Source organism: Leucoraja erinacea, chromosome 35 (genome assembly GCF_028641065.1).
Source record: "Leucoraja erinacea ecotype New England chromosome 35, Leri_hhj_1, whole genome shotgun sequence".
Lineage (NCBI taxonomy): Eukaryota > Metazoa > Chordata > Chondrichthyes > Rajiformes > Rajidae > Leucoraja > Leucoraja erinaceus.
In genome coordinates, this window is record NC_073411.1 from 11,124,418 (window position 1) to 11,143,731 (window position 19,314).

General features: G+C 47.5%; 1 protein-coding gene across 1 annotated transcript in view; it reads right to left on the minus strand.

The window, feature by feature from the left end:
* LOC129713324 (ankyrin-1-like) overlaps positions 1-19,314 on the minus strand; it is a 135,106-nt gene that overhangs the window by 105,279 nt on the left and 10,513 nt on the right. The window contains exons 2-4 of the mRNA XM_055662297.1: positions 16,218-16,319; positions 3,352-3,450; positions 1,302-1,400 (exon numbers count right to left, since the gene is read on the minus strand). Coding sequence (XP_055518272.1) covers positions 1,302-1,400; positions 3,352-3,450; positions 16,218-16,319 — 300 coding nt within the window. The remainder of the gene's footprint in view (positions 1-1,301; positions 1,401-3,351; positions 3,451-16,217; positions 16,320-19,314) is intronic.

Genomic DNA, 19,314 nt, shown 5'->3' on the forward strand with positions numbered 1-19,314 from the left:
CGCGGAGACCACTCTCGAGCATGAAGGAGAGTTACGAAGACCTCCTACAACCTCGTGTCGACCATGCTGCGAGTATGAGTCGAGGGCAAACTCGCCAGAACTCGCGGATTAGGTCGTCCCGGCCCCTTTATAAGAAACTCCAGATCCCTACAACTTTAACATTGAAGTGCAGCTTTCCAATAACAACATCAAATGTTCTCTCCATGCCTATCTCTATACTACAATTAATAAGTTGTTTATTGATCAGGAGAGCATGCGAGCTGACTGCAGTTTGCATTACGTGGATTCTGGAAGATAAATTATGTTCCTTTCACAGCTTAAATAGTCAAGACTTAATCAATACATTTCTCTTAGAAAAAGCCCAAAGGAACATAGACAATTCCATTATAAATGAAAAGAAACCTCCATTACCATAAACATAAAATGATCCCCATACACTAAATGCATATTATATATGAATGATAATACAATAACCCAGGAATTAGGGAAAATTACAAGATGGCACTTGAAGGCAATAAAGTGTGGATGATTTTTTTACAAACAGCCAGAAGTAAAGGGCCTGTCCCATTTAGCCGTCATTTACGCAACAGGCCGGTAGTGACTGACGTGCCACGGTTGCGCACGTCATCATGCGCCCGCACAGCCGTCTGGATCGCGTGACGTCATTTGATAGACACAAAATGCAGGAGTAACTCAGCGGGACCGGCAGCATCTCTGGAGAGAAGGAATGGATGATGTTTCAAGTCGAGACGCTTCTTCAGTTTGAAGAAGGGTCTCGACCCGAAACGTCACCCGTTGGTTCTCTCCAGAGATGCTGCCGGTCCCGCTGAGTTACTCCTGCATTTTGTGTCTATCCCCATTCTTCTTGGCCCCGCTCTGGGAGTAGGGGGCGGATTCGTACTGCAATGGCCGTGAGCCCCAGGCTGAGCTCGGCGATCGCTTGCGTGCTTCTGCTGCTGTTGGAGGTGAGACGTTGCGCCGTGCCAGGGTGTCCCACGTGGCCGTCATTTACGCGGCAGGCCATTGGCGCACGAAGATTTCGTGCAGCACGAAATCCTGGAGCGCCGCGCAATACCGCACGCAACTCCACACATCCTCTACGCCACTCCATGCTCCCGTCCCGTGCTACCCGTAGTTGGGATCGAACCTGGGTCTCAGGTGCTGCAACGACTCTACCGCTGCGCCAGTTGTTGGGGGAATGTTGACTGCGGGCTTACCCCTGCACGGGCAAGGAGATTCGGAGGTGAGGGGGAGCGCACGTCCTTGCAACCATCTTGTCAACCGGTTGCCTGCCTCCTTACCTGCGACTGAGCATTGATGTTGGCCCCATAGTCAACGAGTTCCTTCACCACCTGCTCCTGCCCAGCAAGGGCCGCGATGTGCAGGGCCGTGTTCCCCTTCTGCAACACAAACGTTCCACACCAGTCACAAACCAACCTCCCATCTACTGACACCATTCACACCTCACGCTGCCTCGGCAAGGCCAGGAGCATATCAAGGACCAGTCGCCGAAACAGGGTACTGATTTTGGATGATCATATTGAATGGCGGTGCTGGCTCGAAGGACTGAATGGCCTACTCCTGCCCCGACTTTCTATGTTTCTGCCGTGGGGTTGTAAAGTGCCCAACTGCATGCTACTTTTTATTGTATCAAAAATAATGTATTTAATTACTATCACGTTAAAAAACAAAACCGTAGTAACACCCCCACCACCATAACACCAAATCACCACATTATTCACACACTAATTTTCTAAACCACTATGTTACAATCCTTACAAATATACTAAATAACTACCATACAACTGTCCCTCTCTCACACTACCTGGGCACGGATGTAATCCCGGGAAAGGGGCAAGCATCCGGCTTGGGCAAAGCCCTCTTCCGCCTGGTGCCAGGCCTAGTAGCAACCCAACCAGGACATCTTCATCCCTGCCCCCTCCCTAGATCCCATCATCGGTCCTCTGGCCTCTGACAGCAGAGTTGCTCCTCCCCCTATGGTCCCAAGATGCGTCTTGCCTACAGACCTTGGCGACAAGGGGCGCTCTGACTGTAGTGGCCATGTGTGTCATTAATGATGGCATGTGCCTTTAAATTTTAGACTGCCCATTATATTATGTGTGGGGGTCTATGGCGTATTTTAGGGGGTGTTTGGAGCTAAATTTATTGCGCAGAAGCTTAGTTGTTAGTTTAGTTTGGAACCGGCATGGAGAAGGTTTGCCCTTTGACCATGAGTAGTGTAACGGAGACAGGAGGAGTTTTTCTAACATTTAAAGCGATAAGCTGGAGATCGATGAAGATTATAGTTACGAGTCCGAAGAAGTTTGGATGTCCCTTATTGTTTTTCATCAACAATAAAGAATGTATTAATCAAAAGACTGTGGTTTGGAAGACTTATCTGTGAAGAAGCTCTGAAGGTCTCTGACAGTGAAACTTTTGAATCTCTCCCTGCACTGGAGACCCGACCTTTTCTCGTCGGGTCTCAGTTGTCGTTGGGGCCGCAACGAGGAGCGGCCTCCAACAGGAAGAAGCCGGGGACTCTGGTGCTACGATTCACCGTCGCCGTCGCGGGGCTGGCCGAGACCGGAGCGGGTGGAGCGGTGGAGGAGCGCTGCCGCTGCTGCCGCTGCTGCCGCTGCTGCTGCTGTTGAGGCGAAGGCCGCTACTGCGGGTCTGCGGACGGCGGCACCGGGAGCCCGCGGATCCCTGGAGGGAGACCGCTTTTCGGGGCTCCTGCAACGGCGACTTCTCCCGCCCGAGTTGCGGGGTTGAAGAGCTCCTGGAGCGGGGCCTAACACCACTGCCCCGCGCGGCTTGGAATGGCCGCGGGACTCTGCGAGCACACACCGGGGGCTCCAACACCAAGACCCGGTGTGCGACCTCGCACCACCCGGCGTGGCTTTAATGGCCGCGGGACAATCGCCATCGCCAGCCGGGGGCTTTGACTTTGACTCTGACATCGGGGGGGGGGGGAGAGTGCAGTGGAGAGATAAGTTTTTTTGGCCTTCCATCACAGCTATGTGATGGATGTTTATGTAAAATGTAATTATGTTGTGTCTGGGGTCTATTTGTGTGTAATGTATGGCTGCAGAAACGGCATTTCATTTGGACCTCCAGGGGTCCAAATGACAATTAAATAGACTATTGACTATTGACTATTGCATGTGTATAACGACATTCCCCTTAACCATGGAGTCCACTTAGCGGCTCGAGGGAGTAATCCCTACACTGCCTGTCCCCCTCTGCATATGAGTGGGTTGTAAGCTGCCCAAACCCTGTGCTGTTCTATGTTCTACATTCTGCTTGCACTCAGTGTCGGGTGGAGTTTGCTGCCAGGCTGTTCTCCCTCACCTTGGTCACGGCTTCCAGATCGATGCCATTATGCAGCAGCTCGGACACCACCTTGACGTGCCCTTCCTTGGATGCCAGGTGGAGGGCATTGAGCCCATTCTGCAAATCGGAACGCACACAAAAAAACACACACAGGGTGAGAACATGGCAGTCCACAGCAACACGGGGAAATCAACACCAGATCAATCTGTCCCCATTGTACCAGTGGCGAAAGAAGTCCAACAATGGCCACAATGATAGTTCTTCCTTAACGGCCTGTCCCACTTTCACGACTTAATTCAAACCCACTGTCGAGTATAAAGGATCTAATAAAAAAATTAAGATTGTGGTAATCCAAACCCACGACCTTCCACGACTATTTTCATGAACTCCTACACATATGTCTGCGAATTCCCACGATTATTTCGATGCCCTCCTTACCATTAAAAAGTTGCAATCTTTCATCCTGACCATTTTTTTACTTGTGGACATTTTCTATCGGGCTGGAAAAAACGTCCCTGCTCACCTGATGCCACGAGTACCGATGGCTGGGATAACGAATCACTACGATATATCTACGAACTTCTACGCACTCGTTACGAACATTCTGCGATTTTGAATCAAGGGGAAAACTCGGGAGAACTTGTGAATTACCTCGTGAAGGTGGGACAGGCCCTTTACATGTCAGTTTTTTAAATTTCCGTTCTTGACTGAGCCGATTCCTCGCAACCTCCGTGCATTCTAATTTTCTTGCTGGGAGGCAGGGAGGCTGAATGAGTGCAAGGCTAACAGGAGTACGGTTGACAAAAGGACACGAGCAGGAACTAAAACCTGTCAGCAGATGAGAAAATGTGTAACACATCTCGAGTAACACCAGTACTTCCATCAGCTGTTATTTCCAGCCTCTGACAGTCATTCTGCAAAGTGATAACTGGCTGTCCAACTCAGTTGGCTGTTTGGACCGGACTTATCTTCATAGACGTAGCTTACCGCCCGGTATAATCTCAGCACAATCATCCCACCACAACTCGAGAGCAGTCCAAAACCACCACCACTTCATTGGAGGTAGACAAAAAATGCTGGAGACACTCAGTGGGTGAGGCAGCATCTATGGAGCGAAGGAATAGGTGACGTTGCAGGAAGCAGGGTCTCGACCCGAAACGTCGCCTATTCCTTCGCTCCATAGATGCTGCCTCACCTGCTGAGTTACTCCAGCATTTTTGTCTACCTTCAATTTTCCCAGCATCTGCAGTTCTTTCTTAACCCTTTGAGTGAAGACCTTGTGTGAAAATGGAGAGGTAGAATTAGTGGTTCCTCAGGACTCCAGTTATGGAGGCTGGGACCCAATGTCTTGCACTCAGACTCTCCCTCCCCCCCACGTCTTAGGAGTGTGGGAGGAAACTGAAGATCTCAAAGAAAACCCACGCTGCTCATGAGGCGAATTAAAACGAAGATTGCAGGTACTTTCTTGTGAGGTAAACCTGCAAAAGACTTGCCTTCTACGTATCATTCAATAAGTGAATACACAAAGTAATAGACGTCTTTGTGAAGGTTCTTGGTGAAGATGGGTGACGTGGTCCATTCCGCCCAGCAAGTGTAGATGGTGGTGGTGTCAGATGGCACATTATGGTCATGGTTTGCTAGAATACATGACCTCTGGGATAGGTCTAACCACATACATCCCACCATAAACAATACAGGACATATGATGTTGGACCTTTCCCACAAGTCTGATATTCCTTCCTATTCAGACCACAATTTACCATCTAACCTGATGGAGTTTCCAGTAGAATCTGTCACGTTTCCATACAGGAGGTGCAAGCTGCAGCAGAACAAGGGGGAATCCAAGCATCAAGCTCTTCGAGGCTTGAGAAAGATTCAGACGTGGAGTTGGTATCAGGCCCTTCACAATAGGGAGGAGTCAAGTCAAGTGAGTTTATTGTCATGTGGTCCTGACAGGACAATGAAATTCTTGCTTTGCTTCAGCACAACAGAACATAGTAGGCATTGACTACAAAACAGATCAGTGTGTCCATATACCATTGTATACGTAAATACACACTCTAAATAAATAAAATAAACAAGTGCGAATAACAGATAATGGGCTATTAATTTTCAGAGTTTTGTCCGAGCCGAGTTTAATGGCCTGATGGCTGTGGGGAAGTAGCTATTCCTGAACCTGGTCGTTGCAGTCTTCAGACTCCTGTACCTTCTACCTGAAGGTAGCAGGGAGATGAGTGTGTGGCCTGCCAATTATTTCCCCTCCTTTCCATGGATGGTGTGGGTCCTTGATGATATTGCCAGCCTTTTTGAGGCAGCGACTGCGATAAATCCCCTCGATGGAAGGGAGGTCAGAGCCGATGATGGACTGGGCAGTGTTTACTAGTTTTTGTAGTATTTTCCCCTCCAGGGCGCTCAAGTTGCCGAACCAAGCCACGATGCAACCGGTCAGCTTGCTCTCTACTGTGCACCTGTAGAAGTTAGAGAGAAACTGCAGGTGCTGGAGCCCAGAACAAAACACAAAGTGCTGGATGAATGAGTAGATAAAGCAGCATCTGTGGAGCAAATGGACAGACGATGTTTTGGGTCGGAAAACCTTTTTTCAGAATCTTCGGGGGGAAACCGGAGCACCCGAGGGTCACAGAGAGGTAGACAGAGAATGCTGGAGTAACTCAGCAGGTGAGGCAGCATCTCTGGAGAGAAGAAATTGGCGACGTTTCGAGTTGAGACCCTTCTTCAGAGGGAGAATGGGTACACAGGCAGCACCGGAGGTCAGGGGCAAACACATGTCCCTGGAGATGTGAGGCAGAAACTCTACCAGCTGTGCTATTCCAGATGGGTCATGAGGTTAGTAAGAAAATGGACTTTCAACAGCAGTGAAGCTGAGTATGTAGTTTGATTGATAAAGGGTGGACACAATCAGTACCCCGTTCCTGCTTTTTCCCCATATCCCTTGATTCCGTTAACTCCAACATCAAAATCTAAATCTAACTCTCTCTTGAATACATCCAGTGAATTGGCCTCCACTGCCTTCTGAGGCAGAGAATTCCACAGATTCGCAACTCTCTGGCTGAAATTTTTTTTTTCTCATCTCAGTCCTAAATGGCCTACCCCTTAGTCTTAAACTGTGACCCCTGGTTCTGGACTCCCCCAACATCGGGAACATTTTTGTTCAGACATTAGCCATTAGTCACACCTGGAACTATTAATGAGTGCAGAGGTACCATTAATGGCGAGGTGTGATACAATAATGTCAGTCTAATGAGCGTCACATCTCAGTGCAAATCGATCACTTCAGTGATGCCTGATCAATAACTCAGAATAACAAAATAGAGACTTGAATCTGCCAGGGTCACGGAGGGAGGCTCAAGATAAACATCAATTGATTTTTCAGCAGCAACTGAACCCAGGGATACAGGGTTAATGTAGTAATGTGGCACTGAGGTAAATCTTATTGAGTGATCTTATTTTTAATGTTTTATGTGTCATTCCTAACTGTCACTGTGTGTCATGTTGTCACTTGCGGGCAGAGCACCAAGGCAAATTCCTTGTATGGGAATACTTGGCCAATAAATTTATTCATTCATAAAATTATGAGTGGAATAGATCGGTTAGATGCTCAGTGTCTCCTGCCCAGAGTTGGCGAATCGAGGACCAGGGGACATTGCGTCATAGAGAGATACAGTGTGGAAACAGGCCCTTCGGCCCAACTTGCCCATGCCGGCCAACAATGTCCCAGCTACACTAGTCTCACCTGCCTGCATCTGGTCTATATCCCCTCCATACCTGTTCTATCCATGTACCTGTCTAACTGTTTCTTAAACAATGGGATAGTCCCAGCCTCAACTACCTCCTGTGGCAGCTTGTTCCATACACCCACCATCCTTTGTGTGAAAAAGTTACCCCTCGGGTTCCAATTAAATCCTTTCCCCTTCACCTTGAACCTATGTCCTCTGATCCTCGATTCCCCTACTCTGGGCAAGAGATTGTGCATCTACCTGATCTATTCCTCTCATGATTTTGTACAAATAGGTTTAAGGTGAAGGGGAAAATATTTAACAGGAATCTGAAGAAGGGTCTCGACCCAAAACGCCACCCATTCCTTCTCCACAGAGATGCTGCCTGTCCCGCTGAGTTATTCCAGCATTTTGTGTCTATCTGCAGTATATATATCGGGGAGCACAGTGTATATCAGAGAGCTACATCGTGAACCTGAATGTGATATATTTAGTTAGACTGGAGTTTAGGAATGATAGATTTGCTTTCAATTACCTCCTACCACATCTGGGTGCGATGCTTTCAGTTAAACTACCGCTTGTCATAGCTGGAGCACTGCGTACTCAAACACTGCGCCACGTATGCGACCCTCCCATATAATTACATCGTGCGGGCACGGTGGCGCAGTGGTAGAGTTACTGCCTCACAGCGCGAGAGACCCGGGTGCGATCCTGACTACGGGTGTTTGTCTGTATGGAGTTTGTCCGTTCTCGCCGTGACTGCGTGGGTTTTCTCCAGGTGCCCCGGTTTCCTCCCACACTCCAAAGACGTATAGGGATGTAGACCAATTGGCTTGGTAAAGGATTGTAAATTGACCCTGGTGTGTGCCGATTCTTGTTGCTGTGCGGGGATCGCTGGTCGGCGCGGACTCGGTGAGCCGCAGGTCCTGTTTCCGCGCTGCATCTCCAAACTAAAACTAAATTTCAGAATAATCCATTCAGTTTTACTGCTGCTTCCCACATCTGAGACCACTGGTTATTAAACTACCATGCCTGGGATTGATGCATTTGCGATTGATACACTGACAGTTCACAATCTGGTACACATTTTTTTTGTTACGCTATACGCTATACTCCCCACATCTGCAAGCGATGTGTTTAAAAGGGCCTGTCCCACTTACGCGATTTTTTCGGCAACTTGCCGGCACCCGTCAACATCGCAGAAGGTTGCCGAAAATTTTCAACGCGTTGAAAATCCAGCGGCGACCAGATAAAGGTACGACTCTTTGGGCGACTACTCACGACCAAACAGGCGTCACCCCGTGCAAGCAGTACATTTGGTTAACCCCTTACAATTGGGAGTTATACGTTTAGTTACACAACAAGCCGTCACATCTGGGAATGATACATTCAGTTCAAGTCCCACACTGATCCAGGACTTAGTTACACTTATTGATTATTAATATCAGTAGTTACAGTTCGACCTCCCACATCTTGCAGTGATGCGGTTACTCATCACATCTGTCTTCATGCCAGACTGACAGGCCGTTAATAATATGTTCAACAACACACCTATCCCTCAGATCTAAGGGTGCCTCAATTCCCGCTGCATTGCTATTATCCACATCTGAGAATGTTACAGTCAATTATGCTCTTGCTTATTCGTGAAAATTCAAATGGAAACATATTCAAGGATGTGTAGACACAAAGTCACTCAGCGGGACAGGCATTTCTGGAGAGAAGGAATGGGTGATTTTTCGGATCGAGACCCTTCTTCAGACTGATGTGTGCGCAGCGCGGCACAGACAGAACTGTGCATATCTTCTTCACCACTTGTGTTTCACGGAGCAATGGACTTGCACCCCGAGCTCTGTCTGAACATCAATGCATTGAGAGGCAGCACAGTGGCGCAATGATGGAGTTGCTGCCTTACAACACCAGAGACCTGGGTTCGATCCCGACTATGGGTGTTGACTGTATGTTGCCCCTGTGACCGCGTGGGTTTCCTCTGGGTGCTCAGGTTTCCTCCCACTTTAAAACGACGTACAGGTTTGTAGGTTAATTGGCTTGAGTAAACATTGTAATTTCTCCCTGGCGTGTCGGATAGTGTTGGTGTACGGGGTGATCGCTGGTCGGCGTGGACTCGGTGGGCCGAAGGGCCTGTTTACGCGCAGTATCACTAAAGGGCCTGTCCCACTGTACAAGGTAATTCAAGAGTTCTCCCGAGTTCTCCCCTGATTCGAGCTCGTGTGACGTACGTAGCGGGTACGTAGGGGCTCGTACGAGTAAAAATTAACAATTTTTTTCATCACAAGTATTTTTTGACTAGTGGACATTTTTCAGTGTTGAAAAAAACGTCACGAGTTTACCGGATTTCCCGAGTACCTACCGTTACTCGTACGAGCCGCTACGAGACATCCACGAACTCCTACGGACCCGCTACGGACATTACACGAGCTCGAATCAGAGGAAAACTCGGGAGAATTCTTGAATTACATCGTACAGTGGGACAGGCCCTTTAACCAGCTGTGCGCAGACAGCCCCATATTACAGAGGGGTTACATGGAAGTAAACAGTCCACGTTGCGATGTTCTGCAGCGCAAAACCATGTCCGCAATAAAAATATATTGCACGTGCATTATTTAGTTCTCCACATAAATTCTGTCTGTGCAAATTTTGTATTGTATTGTATTGTATTGTATTCAAATTTATTGTCATTGTCTCAATTTGAGACAACGAAATGAATTTCCCTTACAGGCAGTTTCATAAAAAAAATTTAAAAATAATAATAAATAAATAATAAAACATATTAAAAATAAAATTGAAATTGAATTTTAAAAAAAGCACAAACACAGAAAGTGTTTTATCCCGTATCTTAAATGTTTTGGGTAGCGACTTGCAAATTCTTTGAGGGAAATTTTCGGTGAGACAAACAGCCGATAGCCAGCCATGATCTTTATGAAGTAATACAGGGAGCAGCACACACACAAGTGACTGGGGAGGGTTCTCCCAGAGTTTTAACTATATACCAGGGCACACCCCTCAACCACGTGACGACTTCATCCCACCAAACACAGTCACGTGACCCTGCCAGTCTTAGTGCCGAGGGTTCACTCAGTAAGTGGCCTAACCACCAGGTCATCAGTTCCTAAGTTCAAAAGTCAAAGGACATATTTGGGCCACTCGGCCCATTGAGTCTAACTCCGCTATTCAATCATGGCTGATCTATCTTTTAATCTCAACCCCATTCTCCTGTCTTCTCCCTGTAACCTTTGACACTCTTACTAAATCAAGAACATGTCAATCTCCACTCTAAAAATACCCATCGACTTGGCATCCACAGCTGTCTGTGGCAATGAATTCCACAGATTCATCACCCTCTGATCTGAAGAAATTCCTCCTCATCTCCTTTTTACAGGAATGCTGTTTTATTCTGAGGCTGTTCCCTCTGGTCCTGGACTCGCCCACTAATGGAACCGTCCTTTCCACATCCACTCTATCCAGGCCTGTCTCAAATCGGTGTGTTCCTCCTCATCCTTCTAAACTCCAGCAAGTACCGGCCCAGTGTTGTCAAAGGCTCATCGTATGTTAGCCCAATCAACCCTGGGATCGTTCATGTCAACCCCCTCTGGACCCTCTCTAAAGGCAGCACATCCCTCCTCTGATATGTGGCCCAAAAACTGCCCACAATACTCCAAATGCAGTCTGACCAGTGCCTTATAAAACCTCAGCATTGCATCCCTGTTTTAAAATCCTCTTTGTTTTATCTATTTTGATAATTCCTCTTGAAATAAATGCAAACATTGCCTTTGCCTCCCTTACTACCGATTTATCTTGCAAATGAACCATTTAGGAATCCTGCACCAGCATTCCCAAGTCTGTCGTGTGAGGATTACATGTACTCTCCCCTTACATTTGTCCGCCCAATGTGTAGCTGCTCACACTTGTCTGGATTAAACTCACCTGCCATTTCTCTGCTCAAATTTCCAAATGATCTACAGTCTATCCTGCTGCATCTTTTGACAGCCTTCCTCGTTATAAGTGTTCTGTGTGAATCTTTTTATATTTTATTTTCTGTCCCTTAAAGACAGCGCTCATTAAATGTCCACCAGGATGTCTTTGTTTTCTACAGTGTTTGTGCAGATGTGACGTGCGCTGGCTTCAGTCTGCTGCTGCAGTGCTGATTCTGTGGCTGTCTCTAGACAATACATGACGTCAGGCTTGTAAGGTTTTGGGATTCACCGATTCCACACTGCAGATCCGACAAATGCACAGGCTGTTAACTCTAACGTGCCTCGAGAGCAAGAATGTGGGAGAAACTCATTTGCACATTCATATTTGTTTAGTTTAGACATACAGCACAGAAACAAGCCCTTCCCCGCACATTAACACTATCCTGCACACACTAGGGACAATTTTACATTTTATACCAAGCCAAACAAACTACAAACCTGCACGTCTTTGGAGCGTGGGAGGAATCGGAAGATCTGTGAGAAAACCCATGCGGTCACGGGGAGAATGTACAAACTCCGTACAGACAAACTCCGTACAGACAAACTCCGTACAGACAGCACCCTTGGTCGGGATCGAACCTGGGTCTCCAGTGCTGCAAGGCAGCAACTCTACCGCTGCGCCACCGTTTCATAATATGTGATATAGTCATACATGATTTTACTGAGTAAAAGATTGTGCATTTAGCCTATCTATTTCTCTCATGACCTTATACACTTCCTCAACATAAGCCCTCATCCTCCTGTGCTCCAAGGAATAGAGTCCCAGCCTGCTCAACCTCTCCCTGTAGCTCAGGCCCTCAAGTCCTGGCAACATCCTTGTAAATCTTCTCTGCACCCTTTCCAGCTTGACAACATCAAACACCGTATATAGATCAGCTCAAGCAGCAGATAGTGACTTAAATAGAGTTTCGCATTAAGATACAACAAACTGCAGATGCTGGAATCTGAAGCACAAAACAAACGCGCTGGAGGAAATCAGCTGGTCAGGCAGCATCTATGGAGGGAAATGGATGGATGCCATTTCAGGCCGGGAGCCCTCATCAGTCTGAAGAAGGGTCCCGACCCTCCCTTCCACATTTGGACGGTAGCGCAGCGGTAGAGCTGTTGCCTTACAGCGCCAGAGACCCGGGCTCGCTCCTGACCACGGGTGCCGTACTATAATTGCCTCCTGACTAATCTTTAAGAAGGAACTGCAGATGCTGGAAAAAATCGAAAGTGCCCAAAATGCCGGAGAAACTCAGCAGGTGAGGCAGCATCTATGGAGAGAAAAAATAGGCGACGTTTCGGGTCGAGACCCTTCTTCAGACTGATGTCGGGGGCTGGTGGGGGGAAAGAAGAGCTGGAGACAGTAGGCTATGTGGGAGAGCTGGGAAGGGGTAGGGGAAGGAGGGAGATAGCCTCAATCCAAAAAGTCGCCTACCTCTTTTCTCCATAGATGCTGCCTCACCCGCTGAGTTTCTCCAGCATTTTTTGTCTATTTTGCCTCTTGATTAAGTCTTGATCGAGTCTCTTGATGAGTAAGGGTGTCAAGGTTCATGGGGAGAAGGCAGGAGAATGGGGTTGAGAGGGAACGATAGATCAGCCGTGATTGAATGGCGGAATAGACTTGATGGGCCTACCTCTTACGAACTTATAATGCTTAACTATGAAGATTTCAGCTGCTGATGGTCCAGAAAGCATCGCAGCCAACGTTTAGCTTCTGAATGTGACGTTGGAACTCTTAAGAAAATACGTTAAGACTGAAGGGAACCAAATAGACTAATATATACCTCAAACAAGATCAACGAAACATGTGTATCAGATTTCAACTTTGTCAAGTTTGTGAAGGAACACATACCTTCAGAAATGAAAACAAATCTGAATTGTAAATATGTCTAGGTCTGATATTTCAATTTCAAAGCCAAGCACTTAATCTGATATTATAATTTCAGAGCCAAAGCTAATAGATTCCTGGCATAGACGACTGCCCCGTTGGTCCAAGTTTGCTTTCCAAGTCAGTGCTTCACACTTAAATACTAGTTACAACTGATTAGGGATCACTTCAGCACTCTCCGGTTTGGTTTTACAAATAATCCCCTGTGACTTGTTTAGTTGTCTCCACTCCTGCGCAACCAGAACAAGTTGTGTAGGAAGGACCTGTAGATGCTGGTTTATACCGAAGATGGACATAAAATGATGGAATAACTCAGCGGGTCAGGCAGTATCTCTGGAGATAAAAGATAGGTCATGTTGTGAGTCGGGACAAATCAGGGCTGGCAGCAGAGGACCAAGGAAGGTTGGAGCCCATCATGGTCAATTGTTGGACTCCACCTTTCCTTGGTCATCTGTCGCCAGTCCCGACTTCTCCCGCCCGAGTTGCGGGATTGAAGATTACCTGGAGCGGAGCCTTACATCCCTGCCCCGCGCGGCTTGGAATTGCCGCGGGACTTTGTGAGCGCCCGCTGGGGCTCCAACACCAAGACCCGGTGCTTGGCCTTACATCACCCGGCGTGGCTTTAATGGCTGCGGGACATTTAACATCGCCCGCTGGGGGCTTTGACTCTGTCTTTGACTCTGACATGGGGGGGAGAGGGGAGTGCAGGGGAGAGATATGTTTCTTTTTGCCTTCCTTCACAGCGAGGAGAAGATGCACTGTGAAGGATGTTTGTGTAAATTGTGTTGTGTCTTGGGTCTTTTTCGTTTTGTATGTATGACTGCAGAAACGACATTTCGTTTGGATCTCAACGGGGTCCAAACGGCAAATAAATTGTATTGTATTGTATTGTATTGTATTTTATTCATTCCGACCTTTTCCTACCAATAGTTTGTCGATCCCCCTCTATTATTTTGTGTATATATTTAAATAATGGTATATGGACACACTGATCTGTTCTGTATTCATGCCTACTATGTTCTAGTGTGCTAAAGCAAAGCAAGAATTTCATTGTCCTATCAGGGACACGGGACAATAAATCTCCCCCTACTCGAAGTGGCCAATTCGGAGACTCCAAGCCGCTGAGTGTGTTCTTCCGTTCCGACGTCGGAGTTCCGATCATCCCGGCCAGAGGTCCTGTACATCGAGCCGTCCGTAGCGGCGACTGCAGACGGCTCAAAGTCCCCGACCACGGGTGAACAATGAGGAAGACTGAACTTTAGTGCCTTCCTTCACTGTGGGAAACGTTGATTCCGCTGTGCGGGGGATGTTCATGTTAAAATCTATTGTGTATTGTGTTCACTTTATTCGTATGGCTCTATGGTAACTCAAATCTCACTGTATCAATTGGTTCATGTGACAATCAATGTAATGCATGATCACACTCATGGCGGTGCTGGCTCGAAGGGCCGAATGGCTACTCCTGCACCTATTGTCTATTGTCCCTAGTGTGTAAGATAGTGTTGGGGTGATCGCTGGTCAGAACTGACTCGGTGGGCCGAAGGGCCTGTTTCCTCGCTGTATCTCTGAAGTCTAGTGCCCAAAGTAAAATTCTGGCAAGATACCCAGATACTTAGTGGCATTTTATAGCTCAATATGCTCACATCCTGACTGGGGGAGGACTGCATCCACTGGACTGTGAATTTATTTTGTTAAGTGTTTTAAATATTTGATGATCCCCAAGGAATTAAGGTACTTTAAGGTAGACAGGGGCAGCGTTATTAACAACATCACGCACATTGGTCACACAACTGAACCATCAGTACCATTCCGTAATTCTGTTTAGAGATACAGTGTGAAAACAGGCCATTCGGCCCACCGTGTCTGTGCCGACCAGCAGGCTCTCCTACACTGGTTCCATCCTACACACTAGGGACAGTGTACAGGAGCCAAGTAACCTACAAACCTGCACATCTTTGGACTCCGGGCTCAGCGGTAGAGTTGCTGCCTTCCAGTGAATGCAGGGCCGGAGACCCGCGTTCGATCCAGACTATGGGTGCTGTCTGTACGGAGTTTGTACGTTCACCCCGTGATCTGTGTGGGTTTTCTCCGAGATCTTCAGCTTCCTCCCACACTCAAAAGACATACAGGTTTGTAGGTTAATTGTCCTGGTAAATGTAAAAATTGTCCCTAGTACGTGTAGGATAGTGTTAACGTGTGTGGATCGCTGGTCGGCGCGGACCCGGTGTTTCCGCACTGTATCTCCAAACTAAACTAAACTGAAACCTGAGCAGCTGGAGAAAACCCACATGGTCACAGGGAGAACGTGCAAACTCCGTACAGACAGCACCCATAGTCAGGATAGAAGCTGGGTCCCTGGCGCTGTAAGGCAGCAACACTATCGCTGTGCCACCTTCTACAGGGAGTTCTTGTGAAGGTTTACTATATTCCAATTGAGGGTTATGGCTTATGGAGGCAGACACTCAAGAATAATGAAAGCTATCTTTTCCCTAAATAATGCTTTGTTTAAACTTTGTGCTGTACTGCAAGTATTTTTGGACGGTATTTACTTTAAATAATCGCACTGCTTATCCAAGTTTCTGCTTTGCTGTGCTTTAGAACATTGGGGACTTTCAAGAGAAACTAATCATATTTGTGGAAGAACTCAGCGGGTCAGGCAGCATCTGTGGAGGAACAAAATGTGTAGGAAGGAACTGCAGAGGCTGGTTTACGCCCGACGATGGGCACAAAATGCTGGAGTAACTCCGCGGGACAGGCGGCATCTCTGGAGAGAAGGAATGGGCGACGTTTCGGGTGGAGCCCCTTCTTCAGACAGTTTGTTAAAGATGGAACTGCAGATGCTGGAAAATCGAAGGTAGACAAAAATGCTGGAGAAACTCAGCGGGTGCAGCAGCATCAAGGGAGCGAAGGAAATTGGCAACGTTTCGGGCCAAAACCCTTCTTCAGACTGATCTGATCTTCAGAAGTGTTTAAGAGGGAACTGCAGATGCTGGAGAATCGAAGGTTACACAAAAAAGCTGGAGAAACTCAGCGGGTGCAGCAGCATCTATGGAGCGAAGGAAATAGGCAACGTTTCGGGCCGAAACCCTTCTTCAAGCGAAGGAAATGGGCAAGCGAAGGAATGATCTTCAGAAGGTTTGATTGATGATGTTTTGGTCCAGTTCCCACGATATTTCCACAAACCCTTTTGACAGCTCTGACATTTGCTTTCAAACATACAGACTTGAAATCCCTGCCATGGCTTTCCTTGAGCCGATTATTTGGTTCGAAACATAAATCACTGACCTGGTTACAAGTGTTGATTTCAGCTCCATTCTTTAAATAGTCCAAGAGTTTGTCCAAGTTTCCTGAACGTGCAGCCCTGAGGAAGCTGGTAGCAGTGTCTGCCTGGGGATGAGTAGACAAACAAAATGATGGTTAGTGATCTGGTGACCAGGTCGCTGCTAACTGTAGCTGTACATGTAGTTTCACTGTCTGCTGTACAGTTAGACAATAGGCAATAGACAATAGGTGCAGGAGTAGGCCATTCGGCCCTTCGAGCCAACACCACCATTCAATGTGATCATGGCTGATCATCCCCAATCAGTACCCCGTTCCTGCCTTCTCCCCATATCCCCATATCCCCTGTGACTAGATGCTGACTGACCCGCTGAGTTTCTCCAGCACTTTGTGTCTATCTTCATCACCTACCCATGTTCTCACAAGGGCAGAAGTGATCGGAGTAGAATTTGGGCCATTCAGCCCATCAAGTCTACTCCGCCATTCAATCAAGGCTGATCCAATCTCTCCCTCCCAACCCCATTCTCCTGCCTTCTCTCCATAACCTCTGACACCTGATACAATAGGCAATAGACAATAGGTGCAGGAGTAGGCCATTCGGTCCTTCGAGCCAGCACCGCCATTCAATGTGATCATGGCTGATCATCCCCAATCAGTACCCCGTTCCTGCCTTCTCCCCATATCCCCTAACTCCACTATCTTTAAGAGCCCTATCAAGCTCACTCTTGAAAGCATCCGGAGAACCTGCCTCCACTGCCCTCTGAGGCAGAGAATTCCACAGACTCACCACTCTCTGTGAGAAAAAGTGTTTCCTCGTCTCCGTTCTAAATGGCTAACCCCTTATTCTTAAACTGTGTGTGGCCCCTGGTTCTGGACTCCCCCAACATCGGGAACATGTTTCCTGCCTCTAGCACGTCCAAGTCCTTAACAATCATTGCCAACCGCCCCGTATTAGCCGGGATATCCCGTATATTGGGCTAAAATTGGTTTGTCCCGTACGGGATCGCTTTTGTCCCGTATTTGACGGCTACTAGCAGGTGCTCCTCAACTTACAATGGGGTTATGTTCTGATAATATATCGTAAGTCGAAAATGCATGTAATGCACCTAACCAACCATCACCAGGGTTGGGTTGGAGCGGCAGGCGCTTGTGGGTTTACATTCCCGGGTTAGTTCCCCCCACCCCCGAACACCGACGCCCCTTAAATCTCCCGAGTGCCAGCCAGCCCCCGTAGGAGCAAACACATGGCGAATTGTCACAGCAGGTAGCAGCAACTCTGAGATTTTGTCAACCAGCTCGTCAGATCTGTTGCCGTTCGATGTCCATCTCGCCTCCTGCAAGATTCCTCACAAGTCCCCCCCCCCATCGTCGCTTCTTCTCACGGAAAAGCTAACACGGTTCTCACCTCACCCAGGGCGAGCACCATAACCGCACCCTTTTGGCTCTTAGTTGGGAGTTGGGAGAGTGAGAAAGTTGGCAACCCTATGCACAGTGGAGCAACGAGAGAGATGGCCAGGGCACACCATGTTGGACACCGTTCGACAGTGTAGGCAATAACCAACTGGAGCCAAGGGTAGCACAGCTAAACTTTAGACTTCAGAGATCCAGCATGGAAACAGGCCCTTCGGCCCGCTGAGTCAATGCCGGCCAGCGATCACCCCGTACACTAGTTCTATGTCCTGCACACCAGGAGCAAATACATTACAGGGGTCAAATAACCTATAAACCTGCACGTCTTTGGAATGTGGGAGGAATCTGTGTTCTGTGTCTTTTTTCTTTTTCTTTTTTCTTTTTTATTTTATATGGATTTATTGACATTTAATCTATTCAATTAGTTTAATCAATCCCTGTAAAGCACTTTGGTTCAAAGTGATTTTGTTTAAAAGTGCTATATAAATAAATATTAATATTATTATTATTATTATTCCCTTTATCCTGTATCTACACACTGTGGATGGCTTGATTGTAATCAGTCTTTCCGCTGACTGAATAGCATACAACAAAAAACAAAAAGTTTTTCACTGTACCTCGGTATGCTTGAGAATAAGCTAATCTGAAGGTAGACAAAATTGCTGGAGAAACTCAGCGGGTGCGGCAGCATCTATGGAGCGTAGGAAATAGGCGACGTTTCGGGCCGAAACCCTTCTCCTTCTTAACTAATCTGAAACAAGGCCAGACAAATGGGGCCAGTTGAGGGAGCACCTTGGCCAGCATTGAGGAGTTGGGCCAAAGAACCAGTTTACACTCTAGATAGACACAAACATCTGGAGTAACCCCCAGCGGGACAGGCAGCATCTCTGGGGAGAAGGGATGGGTGACGTTCTGGGTGGAGACCCTTCTTCAGACTGAGAGTCAGGGGGGGCGAGGGAACCGAGAGGTGTGAAATGGCACAGCCTGTTTCCCTGCTGTTTTCTAGGATGCCAGATAACCAACACAAGCAGATGCACTGAAGCTGAGCTGAGGCATGGTAAACATCCCATTCATAAAACGTTACAGACTGAGTAGCTGCAGCACACAGTGTAGGCAGCCTGGATCAATAATATATCTCTCCAGTCAATTAAGGACAGGCAAAGTGTTAGGGTGGAACTGTGACATGTTTTTAGATTTGGAGGCACTGAGGGGAAACAGGCCCTTCGGCCCACCAAGTCCGTGCCAGCCCGTACATGTTATATCCTACATATTGACTCGAGTTATTCAAATTATTAAAAACCATTCCTTTTGTGCTTGCTTGATTATCACACATTAGGCAGTAACAATTTATTTTATGGTAGACAAAAATGCTGGAGAAACTCAGCGGGTGCAGCAGCATCTATGGAGCGAAGGAAATGGGCAACGATTCGGACCAAAACCCTTCTTCAGGCTGAAGGAAATAGGCAACGTTTCGGGCCGAAACCCTTCCGGGTTTCGGCCCGAAACGTTGCCTATTTCCTTGGCTCCATAGATGCTGCTGCACCCGCTGAGTTTCTCCAGCATTTTTGTCTTCCTTCGATTTCCAGCATCTGCAGTTCCTTCTTAAACAATTCAGTCTACGGATAATCGTTGGTTGGGATAGACCCGGTGGGCCGAAGGGCCTGTTTCCGCGCTGTAACTCCAAACTAAACTA